General features: G+C 45.8%; 1 protein-coding gene across 1 annotated transcript in view; it reads left to right on the forward strand.

The window, feature by feature from the left end:
• Positions 1-14,992, forward strand: part of PAK2 (p21 (RAC1) activated kinase 2) — a 96,589-nt gene extending 81,597 nt beyond the window's left edge. The window contains exons 12-15 of the mRNA XM_082251859.1: positions 5,642-5,741; positions 6,159-6,355; positions 13,641-13,778; positions 14,115-14,992. Coding sequence (XP_082107985.1) covers positions 5,642-5,741; positions 6,159-6,355; positions 13,641-13,778; positions 14,115-14,201 — 522 coding nt within the window. The 3' untranslated portion in view covers positions 14,202-14,992. The remainder of the gene's footprint in view (positions 1-5,641; positions 5,742-6,158; positions 6,356-13,640; positions 13,779-14,114) is intronic.
• Positions 14,993-15,415: the final 423 nt, after the last annotated feature.

A 15,415-nucleotide genomic window follows, 5' to 3' on the forward strand; every position in this document is an offset into this window, starting at 1 on the left:
AGGCACGTAAACTGACCACGGTGTCAGGGCTTAGCAGCCATGATAAACGGTGATCAGTTTTTCAGAGGGGAGGTTTGAAACTGGCAGGATCAGCCAGGTTTTTTAGGTGATACAGGGGGCCAAATAACACAGCACAAGCACTGTGCTGTGAAACATGCTTTAAGGGAACAGGATATTTTTATTTGGTTAACAACGCTTCAACTTGTAAGCAACAAGTGTCAGAAAAAGGCTTATTCTTTAAGTGGTTAAACTGGCCTCATTTACCTACTAAAGTTCATTCCTTTGATCTAAAACAGGGGTCCTCAAACTATGGCCCACGGGCTGCATGCGGCCCGCCAGGGTCCTGAACCCGGCCCACCGGCTGGAATCGGCAGAGGGCTGACTGCCTGTCACTCACTGAAGCTCTAATATGCTTCAGAAAAGGGTGGACCCGGGGTGCAGAATACTGCGCACTAGCCCACCCATTTGTGACAATAGCGAATGAAAATTCGCTATTGTCACACGGATCCTCCTCCTGGCCAATTAGGAAGCGGGTCCGAGACCCGCTTCCTGATTGGCCGAAAGGCGAACCCATGCCATTGGCCGAGGAGGCGGCGGGAGGATTGAGGAGAAGCCGCCGCCGCTGCAGGTAAGTGCACTGGTCTCTCTGCACGCTGGTCACTTTGCATTGAAAGGGGGCACGCTGTGGTCAGTCTGGCATTGAAAGGGGGCATGCTGTGGTCACGCTGGCATTGAAAGGGGGCACGCTGTGGTCACTTTGCATGGAAAGGGGGCACGCTGTGGTCACTTTGCATGGAAAGGGGGCACGCTGTGGTCACTTTGCATGGAAAGGGGGCACGCTGTGGTCACTTTGGCATTGAAAGGGGGCACGCTGTGGGCACTCTGCATTGAAGGGGGCACGGCACGCTGTGGTCACTCTGCATTGAAAGGGGGGCACGCTGTGCTCACTCTGGCATTGAAGGGGGCACTGCACGCTGTGCTCACTCTGCATTGAAAGGGGCAAGCTTTGGTCACACACACACATATATATATATATATATATATATATATATATATATATATATATATATATATATATATATATATATATATATATATATATATATATATAATGTGTATTGTATTGTTTTTCCTGTTTTTTTTTTTTTTTTTGTGTGCACTACAAAAAAAATATGCAAATTGGATTTCGTTCATTTTTTTGAAACTATAGTCCGGCCCCCAACAGTGTCTGAGGGACCATGAACTGGCCCCCTGATCTAAAAGAACCAAATGATACATTGTAAAACATGTTTATAGTTATCTCTCAGCACTGAGCAATGTTGATAAACATTTACCAGAGGTTTTTTTTTTTTTTCCAACTGCTGTGAGTGATCAGTTAACAGCTCTGCACTGTATAAATCGTGGAAATGCTAGACTAAGGACGTGAGGGGGGGTTGAATCGACATCACAATTTTTTTTTTTTAACGATTAATCGTGCAACTCTGACATGCTGTAGAGAAGGAGCTTTGGGGGGTAAATTTTAGGTTCATGCATATTCTAATCGTTGTATATACACGGTGTTTGTGTATGTCGATGAGGCCATCTTTGTAGTAGCAGAATTCTGCTTTCTCATGTTAGAGCTTTCCCCCTGATGACTGGTAAAATTGGCAGAAAAGATGTAGAAATCAGTGAATGATGCAGGAGATCTTGAACTGCAGATCTTTGGGTACAGCTTTCTCTTTGATATGAAGAATAGTGAGCAGCATGGTTTCTTATAAAACTAGCAGCCACACAATGCCGTAGATCTTCTGGACCTCAAGGCGCTAAGCTGCTTTGTGCGAGTACAGAAGCTCAGCATGGGGGTCCATTCACATGGTAGTGGCGACCCTACATCAGGAGGATTTCTTTTTGCTTCTATCAACCTCAAGGACACCTACCTGCACATTCTAATATGTGCTGGTTGCCAGCGCTTCCTCCGTTTTGCCATAGACGGAGGAGCATTATCAGTTTGTGGCATTGACCTTTGGTCTCACCTCACAGCAGGGCCCCCCCCCCCCCCCCCCAGTGCTGCCATTGTTTGAGTCAGCGGGGGAATCGCTTTACTGGGGTACCTGGATAATCATCTTTTGCGAGCGGAGTCTCCGACTGCTCTGATGGACTGCTGGAGATTGCTCTGAAAACTCTTAGGGATTTCGGTTGGATCTTGAACATTCAGGAGTCTTCTTTGGTTCTGTCCACAAAATTTGAACTATCTGGGTCTGACTCTGGACTCGGCCTCAGCCAGTGTGTTTCTTCCTCGGGAAACACTCAAGACATTGCAGGAGGCAATTCAGTTGCTGTTCAGCAGACCGTCATCCCCCTGGGCTTGCAGGCGTGTGCTGGGGCTGATGGTGTCCACCCTCGAGGTGGTCTGTTTGCACAGTTCCAAATAAGATCTCTGCTAAAAAGTTTCTGGTAAAATGGATCAAGGATCCACTGTCTCTAGAGATGGCTTCGCTCTCCGGCTCTTCGACAGGGAAAATCCTGGCCGACAGCTCCCCCCCCTTCCAGTGGAGAGGTGATCCGTCTGGAGTGATGCCCACCTGGTTCCACGGTATGGTAACTAGTTGTCCCCCCCCCCCCCTCTCCCCCTTGAAGGTTTTGGGGTGGATGTTGGGCCCCTCCCTGGGACTGTGGGACCTCCAGGCTCCCCTCCTTCACTCCAGCCCCTCTAGGGTCCCCGTGGGTCTGTGCGTCAAGCTGTCACCATGGCCTACTAGGCCATGGTGGCAGCTTGACGCCTTCCCTGCAAGGGGGGGCTCTATGGGGGTAGTCACATTTGTTTGACAGCATGTCGACATTGTTGCATAGGGCAACCCCCCCCCCCCCCTTTTAGTGCTGTGGACCCTCTGGGAACCTTACCTGCGTGTCTGCGTCACGGAGGGCAGCCCCTTTAAAGGGGCTATTTATTTTCATGTGGGCTTCTGTGGTGGGGCTCGGAGGGTGACCCCCCCTTTTTTTTCCTCTTCGTGGGGTCCAGTAGGTGGTCCATTCGTGGGTGAGCCCTGGGTCGGCGTCCGCTTGCGGGATCGCAGTCGGCGACCCCCACCTGCCTGTTTTGTGTCTATGCATCCGTTTGTTCCCAGACCACCTGCGGGGTCTCTTCGGGGCGGTGCAAGTCTTTCCACTACAAGGGGTGATTGTTCGGTTCCAAAATCAGAATGTTTTCATGGTTTCTAGTCGTAGTTGTTTACGGTTCCCAGGAAAGAAGCCAAGGTATGTCCGATCCTGGACCTCAATGCTTTGAACCACTTGTGCGGTTACATAAGTTCCGAATGGGGTCCATTCATACAGTAGTGGCATACCCACATCAAGGACGCTTACCTTCATATTCCTAGATGTCAGTCATCAGCGTTTCCTCCGCTTGCTGTGGGTGAGAAGCATGCTTAATTCATGTCGTTACCCTTTGGTCGTCTCAGCTTCTCGGGTATTCACAAAAGTGTTGGCCCCGGTGTTGGCATTGTAGCGGCAGCAGGGGATTGCAATACTGGGTACCTGGACTATCTTCTTCTACCAGCAGAGTCTCTAACTACTCTATAGGACAACCTGGAATTTACTGTGCGGACTCTGTAAGAGTTGGGTTGGAAATTGAACTTCCAAAAATATGCTCTGGGTTCCGTTCACCAAGTTGGACTGTCTTGGGTCTGACTCTGGATCAGCTTCAGCCAGGGTGTTTTTTTTTCCAGGGGAACAAAAACTCAAAATCTGCAGGATGCGACTCGGCTCCTGCCTTTCACCTTTCTTTCTTTTCAGCAAAGGGAGATTCTTGCCAAGTGGGGCAAGGATCCACAGTCTCTAGTTAATCTGATCCTGTTGAACCTGGATATGAGGGGGTCCCCTGATTTTGGTTTTTTTTCTCTGATGTTTCGATAGGGCTAATCCTTCCTTCCCCTGTATTGGATGGTGGTCCCCGCGGTTGCCAGCCTGTCTGGGTAGGGAGGCATTTTTTGGCACGGATGTGCTCATGGGGTCTGTACTCCCGATCAATATACTTGAACTATGGGTGATAAGATTTGTCTGGCTCCTTGGACAAATCACCTTTAGGAGTGCAAGGTAAGGATTTAATCTGACAATGCCACGGTCATGGCGTATGTCAATCACCAACCGGGCACATGAAGTGTCCTGGCGGCTCAGGAGGTAGCCGGCATTCTAAGGTTCAGCTGGGTCTTTGGTGGGGAACTCCCGAGGTGGACCTGTTTGCCTTTTGTCTCAACAGGAAGGTGCAGAGGTTTGTGGCACGGTCTCTGGATCCTCTAGTCGACGCCACAGACGCCCTAGTGGCTCCTTGGAGTCAGTATTGTCTGATTTACACTTTTCCCCCTCTCAGACTTCTGCCACGACTCTTAGTGACTCCAGACTGGCCTCGTTGGTTTTGGTATGCGGATCAGGTATGGCTGGTCGCCGACGTTCCATGGAGACTTCCTCTTAGGGAAGATCTTGGGGAAGATCTGCTGTCCCAAGGGCCATTCTTCTATCCTGCTTTACCGTCACTTGGCTGTTGAAAGCCAGGTGCTAAAGGATAGAGGTTTGTCAGAATCGGTGATTCCTACGCTATTAAAAGCTAGAATATCTACCTCTAGCAAGATCTACCATCATACTTGGAAGATGTACATTGCGTGGCGTGAATCTCTTGGTGTTCACCCTTGCTCTTTTTCGGTGGCTCAGGTATTGGCTTTCCTCCAACGGGGGGGTTGAGCAGCGCCTGGTCTTGAGTACCATCAAGGGCCAGGTTTCAGCTTTGGCGGTTTTCTTTCAACAACCATTGGCCACATATTCCTTGATGAGTACCTTTTATCCAGGGAGTTCGACACTTGGCTCCTCCAGTGCAATCTCCATTGCTGCCGTGGGACCTCAATTTTGGTGCTGTTGGTGCTTCAAATACCTCCTGTAAAGGTTTTGATTCTCCTATTCTGGGGTCCCCCACCAACGCTTCTGACGACTCCTGCCTCCAGAGTGCCCCAATAGCAAGCTGCAAAGTATAGTATAAAGTGCCCCTATAGCAAGGTAAAAAACGTATGCCTTTTTAGAACCAAGACTACATGTCCCATGAGGCATTGCTCCTCATAAATTCACAAGTTCTCAGGCACTTACTGACCTGTATGGATGGTGTACTGAGCTGTATGTGTGCTGCACTGTATTTCCTGATATGTAAACCAAGAAATGCATTCGGTATGCAGGCTAACTAATCGACTGACCAACTAATCGATTATGAAAATCGAGATTGCAATTTTTTTAAGGATTAATTATGCAGCTCTAAGAATATTTCAGCTTAAGTTGAAAGCAATGCTTGAGAATTTCATGTAAAACTCCTTGGCCTCTCTGTTGGCCCTTTTTATTGTGGTTGGTGGCCTTTACAACCAGTAGAGAAAATCATGGGCCAGTGGTACCAAGCTTAACTTTCAAAGGAAAAGTCGGGGTTTACATATAAATATTCAGTAGCCAATCCCTCTGTATCTACTATGCTTTATTTTACCAAATATTCAATTTGTGACAATTTTTAATTCTTTTTTTGCACAGAAGGATTTTGATTAGAAATGGTTAAATGCTTTGACTGTTCACATTATCCTGTATAAAGTTTATTAATATGTTGCTCAATCTGTTTTTTTTTTTCCTTTCATTTTAGTGTTTGCAGGCGCTGGAGTTCTTGCATGCCAACCAGGTTATTCACAGGGACATCAAGAGTGATAATGTTCTTTTGGGAATGGATGGCTCTGTCAAGCTGAGTTAGTGTCTTTTTTTCACATATAAGCAGGAGTTATATAGTGTTTCAATGTTAATAATATCCTTTTTGTAATTGTGCTAGCCTTTTCTGGCTTCCGAACAGAATATAATTATTGTAGATACAGTAATGCACAGTAATGCAAGGTGCACCAGTGAGCCACCCACCCTGCTTGTAAGCAGCAGTTTCCAAACACATGTGCACCCATTAGCGTCAATGGAAATTGCTAAGAAACTATGAGCCTTTGCTGCACAGGCAGAAGAGAATATTAGGTGCAGTATTGGCTAAACTGAGCATCATTAAAATAAGTTTTTTTATAATTAACTTAACTTAACTTAACGTTCCCCCACCCCCATTTTGACTCCATTTACATCTTCACTGTGCCACATCAATTATACTCATTGTTTATTTTTTCTTTTAGCTGACTTTGGCTTCTGTGCTCAGATTACCCCAGAGCAAACCAAGCGCAGCACTATGGTTGGAACCCCATATTGGATGGCACCAGAGGTGGTGACCAGGAAAGCATATGGACCTAAAGTAGACATCTGGTCTCTTGGTATCATGGCTATTGAAATGGTGGAAGGAGAACCACCTTACCTCAATGAGAACCCTCTAAGAGTAAGTTATTCAGTGCAGTGTCCTGGAGCGCACGAATTGGTGTTTGCTTATTTCCTTAAACCTGTGCTTATTTCCTTAAACCTGTACTTCAGCCTATCCACTAAATGCACCATTAAAAGCATTTGTGAACTGTCTTGCCTGCAAGATATGCACTTCTGTTAGCTAGAGTCTTCACTTTTGTGAAACTCTTAAGCTAGAACACCAACCTGCCCGCGGATTGGACATTAAAGAAATCTTTAAAAATACGCTTGCCAGAGCTTGGTTCTTCTTGGTATAGTTCTTCTATAGTAATAAGACAAAGTGCAAAAGTATGCCCCCAAAACTCTTTCAATTTGTTTTTTTTTTATTGCCTTGTAAAATTTCTCGTTACACTAAATGGGATAATCCTTTATTAAGTCTTGAGCTGTGGTTAGTGGATTTAAGTTTGTGCAAGGGAATTTTAGGGGCAGGGGGGTTGAGCTTTTTAATAAGATATTGAGTTTTCACAAGAGTTTATAGCATAGTACACATTTGTTTTTATTTTAAACCTTGTTCCTTTACTGATTAAATTTTAAAGCGGTAGTAAACCGCAGCAAAAAAAATGTCCACTTCAAAATAATAACATAATGTGCTAGCATGCATCACAAACTAGCTCATTTAAAAAAAAACTTGCCTTATAATTAAGCCCTCAAGCGCTGTCCCTGCTGACAGGGCTTCCATCTTCAGTGAGTCACTGTCAACACGCTGTCACCACTGAGAGGGCTTCCATCTTCACAAGTCATGGCACAGCTCTCAATGGATGGCAGGCTGTCAATTAAGAGCTCAGTGCTCATGGGCTAGTGACGTCACTGGCTGCTGCTATCATAAAGGTCTCCTAAACGATGCACATTTAGGAGGTATTTACTGTACCTACAGGTAAGCCTTATTTTAGGCTTACCTGTAGGTACAAGTAAGTTTTCATGTACACATATCCTACTTCTGCGTTCAGGAGAGGGGGATATTGAAGCTCCCCTAACCGCAGCAGCTCCTAAACTCTGGTAAAAGCCTTTGTGTACATTGACACACAGGCTTTCATGGAGTTGAGTTTAGGAGCTTTGGCAAATGAGGTAGGCTTTTACTACCACTTTAAAGTACAAGGCGTACTTGTACATAACCCATACATTTTCCATAATATCTGAAGAAATCTCATACTCATGATATTGTACATAGAATACAGCTCCTACATCCTAGTCTCATACTCCTTGTTCAATTTGGCACCCATTGAGGGTTTTGTCTGAGTCGACAGTACACTTGCCAGGTGCAAAACAGGCATGAAACACAGCTCTATTTTGTCTGCATTATCCTTTTCTGTGAAATATAGCAGGTTTGATACTTAATGGGATTTTTGGATAATGTACAGACACCTTGGATGCATTAAATGAATAATTATACAAGCGAAGGATATATAACAAATTATAATTTACTGTAAATGGACATTTTTTTTCAAGGTTTGTGAGAGCATTGCCTGAGCTGTGGTATCCAACAAGTTAAACAAATAGAATAGGGAAAGAGAGAGACTTTCTCTAAGCTAACCTGATTCAGTCAAAGTAGTTCATACACTACTGACCCTCCATCCCAGTCATGCTATAATCTTAGGAGAAGATGTCCGAAAGCCAGTGTAATCAATTCATGTACTTATGTCTTAGTTACAAAAATGCCAATGCAACAAGGTTTGTTATAAGGGTTTAAATGGAGACATTAAATCAGATTTTTCTCTTTCATTCATTGACGGACACAGCTCCAGGAGTATTACACTAGGCAGGAAAAAACTTTACAACTCTAATGGGGCAGTCACTGGGGTATACTCCCACTTCATGCTATGGGCACTTAGTGTTTTTCTGCCTAGTCAGGAGAAGGACCTAGTTCCTTGCTGGGATCTCTGGTCCTAGCATTTTTTCTTTCTAAAAACTGATTTTCTTTCCTCCTTTTTTTTATCTTTTGTTCCTGTGAGAACTACAATCCACTGCCAGGCCCCCCCTTCCTGCCTATTCCTATATGGGGGTCCCGAGAGCCGCCATTTTTTTGTGGATGGCTGCTGTATCGGCGGCCATGTTTGTGTAGTCTGACGGCCATTTTCTTAAAGTTTCCCATTGAATAAAGCGGCAGCCTTGTTTTTGGAGCCCCCAGAACGGTGATTCGGCGGTTGGCCTCTAGTGTTATCTCCAGCAATTCCTTCTTCTCGCTGACCGCTGCACAGCATGCAGCTGAACCCTCTGCTCTGCACCTGGGTCAGTGTGGTGAGTCCCTGTGGGGGTAAACTGCTCTCCCTCTTCTCTGCTATAGCAGCAACTTGGTGAGCTGGGACCTGTGGTGGTGCTTGTGCAGCGGTGGGGATTTTTTAGCAGCATTTTTTTTGTATCTGCTAGGGTAGTCCCTGAGTTAACCATGGAGCCCCTGGAGCATATTTGACCACCTGACCCTCTCTGAGGGTGCCGGGCCCAGTCCGCTTTGTCTGCTATGACGGCAGTCCTGGAGTCACTAGTGTCCAAGGTGGATATGGTCCTGCAAAACAGGATAGGTAAAAATCGCTCCTTCGCCTGCCTCCTCTGTCCTCTTAGATTCTGAGGTTGATTTGACCGCCACAGACGCAAGTCTGCCCACTGGGTCTGCTTCCACGTACCCTGAGTGCTCTGATAGTTAGGATGATTCCTCTTCCACTACAGCCACGCATGAAAAGGCACTAGTGGATGCACTAATTGTAGTGCGGGAAACTTTAAAACTGGAGGACACTGCTTCTGTGGCGTCGGAGGAGCCGGTACAATTAGGTACACATAAATCCTCTAAGACGACAATGGTGCTTCCCTTTACTGCCTATTTTGACAAAATTGTCACGAGTCAGTGGAGTTCACCTAAACGCAATGTCGGGGTGCCAAAGCGTTCTGCTAGAAGGTACCCTTTTGCAGAGTCCCTGTTATAAAAGCGGACAGTCCCACCTGCGGTGGGCTCTCAGGTTGCCAGGTTAAATAAAGCCGCTCTTCTCCCGGTGGAGGACTCTGTCTTTTAAAGACCTTTTTGACAAGAGAGCGGAGTCTCTGGTCCTACATCTTTTTACCATGGCCGGTTCCATCTTTAGACCGGTGTTTACCATAACTTTGGTCTCCCAGACCTTAACGGAAAACGTTTGCACCAGGATTTGGAGGGGGAACAGATTTCCCCTAACCTCGTGGAGCTGGCGGACCAGTTGGTCAAGGGCTTGTAGTTCTCTAGATGTGGCTCCTTTAGTCTGCAGGGTATCTGTAACAGCAGTGACCCAGAGGCGCATGATTTGGCTCAAACATTGGTCTGTGGACCAGGCTTCCAAGAAGGGCCTGTCTGATTTCCCCTTTGTAGGAGATCGCCTGTTTGGAGCTTCCATGGATGAGATCATTAAGGGTATTATGGGGAGGAAGAGCACTTTTCTCCCACAGGAGCAAGGAGGCTCGTCCCAAACGTGGCCCTTTCTTCTCGACTCTCCCTTTCATTATTCAGTATCTCGGGACAAGGGATCAAAATCCCCCTCAAACACCCTCATGAGGTGCCAAGAGGCCCTGGTCTGGTAGGCCGAGAGTGGGTCCCTTCAGACCCGCAGACCAGCCCTCTTCTGCCTGAAGGAGCGCCATCACCCGTATCTGGGAGGGGAGGATGTCTATGCTTTTTTCCAGACCTGTGCACCTCCTTGATTCAAGACGTGGGTCCACGAGCTGATCCAGTCCAGTTACAAGATCGAGTTCCGGTCTTCGCCTCCGGCAAGGTTCTTCCCTTCCAACCTGCGTTTGTCCCCAGATTGCCTTCGCAGTCTCCTCGGGCAGGGCAAGATTTACTTATACAAGGGGTCATTGTAACGGTTCCCGATTCGGAAAGTTTTTTCAGGGGTTTTACGCAAACCTGTTTACTGTTCCCAGGAAGGAGGGAAAGGTTCATCCGATCTTGGACCTCCAAGGCCTTGAACCGCTTTGTGCGGGTACAAAAATTCCGGATGTAGTCCATTCGCAGAGGCATCCCTTCATCAAGGGATCTTCTGGCCTCCATAGATATCAAGGATGCTTACCTTCATATCCCAATATATGTCGGGCATCAGCCTTTTCTTCGCTTTGCCGTGGGCGAGGAGTATTATCAATTCGTGGCATTACCCTTTGATCTAGCCTTAGCTCCTCGGGTGTTCACAAAAGTGTTGGCCCCGATGTTAGCACTGTTGCATCATCGGGGGATTGCAGTACTGGGGTACGCGGACAGTCTCCTTCTGCGAGCAGAGTCTCCTACTGCCTAGAAGGACAACCTGGACATGACTGTGAAAACCCTGCAAGAGTTCGGAGGGAAACTGAATTTCCTAAAATTTGCTCTGGTTCCGTCCACCAAGCTGGACTACCTGGGCCTGACCTTGGACTCGGCCTCAGCCTGGGTGTTTCTTCCGGGGGAAAAAATCCAAAAGTTGCAGGATGCGATTTGGCTCCTGTTCAACAGAAGGTCATCTCTCAGGACTTGTATGCAAATGCTGGGCCTGATGGTTTCCACCTTTTGAGGCGGTTCCGTTTGCACAGTTCCATACGAGACCTCTGCAAAAGAAGATTCCTACCAAGTGGGACAAGAGTCCAGTCTCTAGACAATGTGATCCTCTTGAGTCGGGGTGCGAGGGGGTCCCTAATTTGGTGGCTTCACTCTCCGGCTCTTCGACAGGGAAAATCCTTTCTTCCCCTGTACTGGACGGTAGTCACCATGGATGCTGGCCTGTCCAGGTGGGGAGGCATCTTAAGCACAGATTGTGCTCAGGGGGTTTGGACTCTGGTGGAGTCTAGACTGCCGATCAATATCCTGAAACTTTGGGCGATCAAGCGTTGCCTGAGCCATTGGACAGATTGTCTATAGGGGCGCCCGGTCAGGATTCAATCGGCTGTGGCATGTCAATCATCATCGGGCACAAAAAGTTGTCTAGCGACCTTCGAAGTTGCCAGCGTTCTACAGTGGGCAGAACGCTTTGTACCAGCCCTCTCTGCTGTGCATATTCAAGGGGTGGAGAATTGGAAGGCAGACTACCTTAGTCAGCAGGCGTTGGACCAGGGAGAATGGTCTCTTCATCCGGAGGCGTTTTCATAAAATGTCTCCGGTGGGGAACACCCGAAGTGGACCTTTTTGGCCTCTTGTCTCAACAGCAAAGCACAGAGGTTTGTAGCACGGACACGAGATCCTCTTGCTGATGCCACAGACAATCTGGTGCCCCCTTGGGGCCAGTATCGTCTGATATATGCTTTTCTTCCTTTAAAATTTCTGCCAGGACTTCTGCGAAGAATCGAGGCAGAAGGGATTCCTGTCATCCTAGTGGCCCAAGACTGCCCTCGCTGGTCTTGGTACTCAGATCTGGTCTCCGACGTCCCTTGGAGACTCCCTCTCAGAGAAGATCTTCTGGCACAAGGGCCGATCTTCATCCTGCTTTACAGTCACCGTCTTTAATGGCATGGCTATTGAAAGCCAGGTGCTGAAGGATAGAGGGTGTCGAAATGGATGATTCCCACGCTCTTAAAAGCTATATTGCTTGATGTGAGGCTCAGGGGATTTCCCCCCACATTCCTTTTCGGTGGCTAGAATTTTGAAGTGGATCAACGCTTGGCTTTGGGAACCATCAAGGGCCAAGTTTCGGCCTTGGCAATTTTCTTTCAGCGCCCTTTGGCTACACATTCTTTGATTCATACTTTTTATTCAGGGCATCCGCCACTTGGCTCCCCTGGTGAGGTCTCCGTTTACCCCCGGGGGACCTTAATTTGGTGCTGTCGGTTGCCTTCTTGGTGGCTATTACTTCTGCATGCAGGGTGTCGGAGTTGGCTGCATTGTCTTGTCGATCCTCTTATCTGGTGGTCCACAGAGACAAAGTAGTACTTTTGTCCCTGTCAGTCGTTTCTTTCTAAGGTCATTTCTGGTTTCCATTTAAATGAAGGCATTATGTTGCCTTCCTTGTGTCCTAAGCCCAAACACCCCAAAGAGATTGCCTTTCATTATCTGGATGTGGTTTGGGCAATCAGGATGTATCTGGCGCTGACTAAGTCGTTTAGGAAATCTGACTCCCTTTTTGTCCCTATGAATGGACCTCGTAAAGGGCTGGCTGCGTCTGCTGCGACCATTGCCAGATGGATCAGGCAGACGGTGGTACAGGCCTATTCTATTAAGAGTTAGGATCCTTCTTTCCCTGTTAAGGCACATTCTACAAGGGCACTTAGTGCCTCTTGGGCATTTCGTCATCAAGCGTCCGTGGTGCAGGTTTGCAAGTCGGCCACCTGGTCATCTGTCACACATTCACAAAAATTTATAAAGTGGATGTGTTGGCATCTGTGGACGCTGCCTTTGCCCGCAAGGTTTTGCAGGCTGCTGTTTGAGAGGACTAGCCCTCTTTGAGGGTGTGATTTTTCAGGTGGTGAGCTCCAGTTGTTCTTGGTTGAGCTCTTGCTACCAGGTTGGCTAGATTTTGCCATTTGGGGATTTTTTTCTGCTTAGTTTTTCCCACCCCTCAGGTTTGACACTGCTTTTGGGACGTCCCAATGGTCAAGAAGATTCTGGAGCTGTGTCAGTCAGTGAACAAAAGAAAATTGGATTTTTGTCTTACCGTAAAATCTTTTTCTCTGATGTTCATTGACGGATACAGCACCCACCCCTCTATTGAGTTGGGTTAAATATTATTCTTCTAAAACTGCTTGAAAATAATCTGAATGCCTATAGCAGGTATTGGGAGTATACCCCCCAGGGACTGCCCCATAGGCGTGGTACATTTTTTTCCTGCCTAGTGTCCTACTTGTGTAGGGGGAAGCATAACCCAATGGTTTAAGAAGATCTGGAGCTGTGTCCTTCAATGAACATCAGAGAAAAGGATTTTACGTTAAGACAAAAATCCAGGTAATAAAGAATTTGATAGCCTTTACTGAAAAAATTTGTATATTGGCTGATTTATTCTGGCGTTAAAAATTTGAGGAATTTACACATAACTGGCTAAATGAAGGCAACAATGTTCGTACGTTTTTTATTTTTTTTATTTTTCATCATTGGTATAGAATAGATGCTCAACTTTAGTAAATGAGCCTTACTATATCTACCTAGATGTTCATTATAATTAGTGGGAGGCTTGCAATGTTTCTGGCATCATAATCTGAGATAATTTTTAGAGCAAAAAAACAAAAATCTGTCCCGAGACAGACAAGTTTTTTTTTTTTTTTTTTTTACCTAGTAATGTACCTGAAGTCTATTTAAATTGTAAAGATAGTCAGGAAATTGGTAATATGCCTTTACATAGTTTGTTCTTCTCCAATAGGCTCTGTATTTGATTGCCACTAATGGCACCCCGGAGCTGCAGAATCCTGAAAAGTTGTCTCCAATCTTCCGAGACTTTCTGAACCGCTCTTTGGAGATGGATGTCGAGAAGAGAGGCTCAGCTAGAGAGCTCCTACAGGTGAGCAAACCATCTGTTTGTATAGAAGTTTGCACTCTGAGCTGACTGAAGGAAAAATTCCTTCCATTTTAAAATGAAACTAAATTTAGTCTCACTGTAGATGGATCTTCTTTCTTTCTTCTTTCTTCTTTCTTCTTCTTTCTTCTTCTTTCTTCTTTCTTCTTTCTTCTTTCGCCCTCTGGGGCTGGAAAGCAGCTTTTTAGGAACATATTATACCCTAAATACAGGTGTAACATGTTCCTATAAGGTGAAGTTCTTTTAAACCTTGCTGTTCTTTATCAGTTGGGAAGGGTAACATTTAAATAACTTTTTTTTTTTTTTTTCTCATTGTTACAGCACCCATTCTTGAAACTTGCCAAGCCACTGTCCAGCCTCACACCTCTAATCCTGGCTGCAAAAGACGCCATGAAAGGCAACCGCTAACATCCAGTCAAGCCCTTCCTTTTTATCACCCTTTGCCTTCTTAACCAACTTAACATTTTTGCAAGTGCCACTCTGGCTCTGCTCACACGCTGCTGAGATGAGGATGTGTAAAACCAGTGGCCTGTGAAGAGAACAGAAATCAGAGCATCATATGTCTATTTGCTGTGGCAATGAAAGTACTGAGAAAACTAAATGGAGACCCCACGACGTGCATCTTTCTTCCTGGAAGAAACTAATGAAACTGATTTCTGTCTGTGGCCTTTACAGCCCCTTGAGTTTCAGGGGTTACGACTGCATTATGGGAATTACCTTACTTTGTCTGCTTTCTTCATTCTGAGGACCCCCACTCCTGTTTTCTGGCCTTTTCTTGATACTTGAATAACTCTCGTGCCAGTGTCAGAGTTTTTCTCCACTCTTTGCTGGCTCTTTATATTCCTCTTGCTGTCTCTGCCTGGATCAGGGACAATGTGCCTCTGGACAGCTATTTTGCCACCACGGTGTTCAACCTCTTCCCTGCCACAGCAGTATGTTGCTGTGCCCTGTAGTAGGGAAGACCTGAAAATGTCTTACTTGTCTGTCATGTCCATTTAAAAATAGGGAAAGGGCTTAGGAAAGTGGGGAAGTAAAGACATTTTTTTACGATTTGTGCCATGACATTTCAAGACCTACATGCTTCTTCCACACATTGATGGCCCTTTGTTAACATGGACACTTAAATGTAACTTCCAAGTGCTCTTAACATTACACATGGGAAGGTGTCCTGTGTATTTTCTAAAGAAAATGAATTTGCATGTTTTTTTGTTTTTTTTGATAAGGCTTCATACAGTATCACATCAAGGGAATTAGTGCCAAAGTTAGTTACTATGCAGCACCTGTATTTACTTTTTATAATTAATACTTGGTCAGTTTATACATTTTTAGTTTTTGGCAAAAACTTGTAACCATATGCAAAAAAAAAAAAAGTGCCTAGGTCACATGTCTGTGGGAATCTCAAACAACCAGTATTTCTGTATATGGAGAGTAATTATCTGGAAGCTGATCTTTATTAAGAAAAAGCAGTTGTTTGGTAAGTTGGTAAAGATCAGGATTTCCCTTGGTATTTGTTATTACGCAAGATAATAGTGCAATTTAGACTTCGAGTCAGACAAATTCCTGATTACCTTAATCTTCATTACAGTTACAAGCAGATTTCCTTCAAAGGTCTGACTTTGCCT

Source organism: Pelophylax lessonae (genome assembly GCF_965119305.1).
Source record: "Pelophylax lessonae genome assembly, chromosome: 3".
Lineage (NCBI taxonomy): Eukaryota > Metazoa > Chordata > Amphibia > Anura > Ranidae > Pelophylax > Pelophylax lessonae.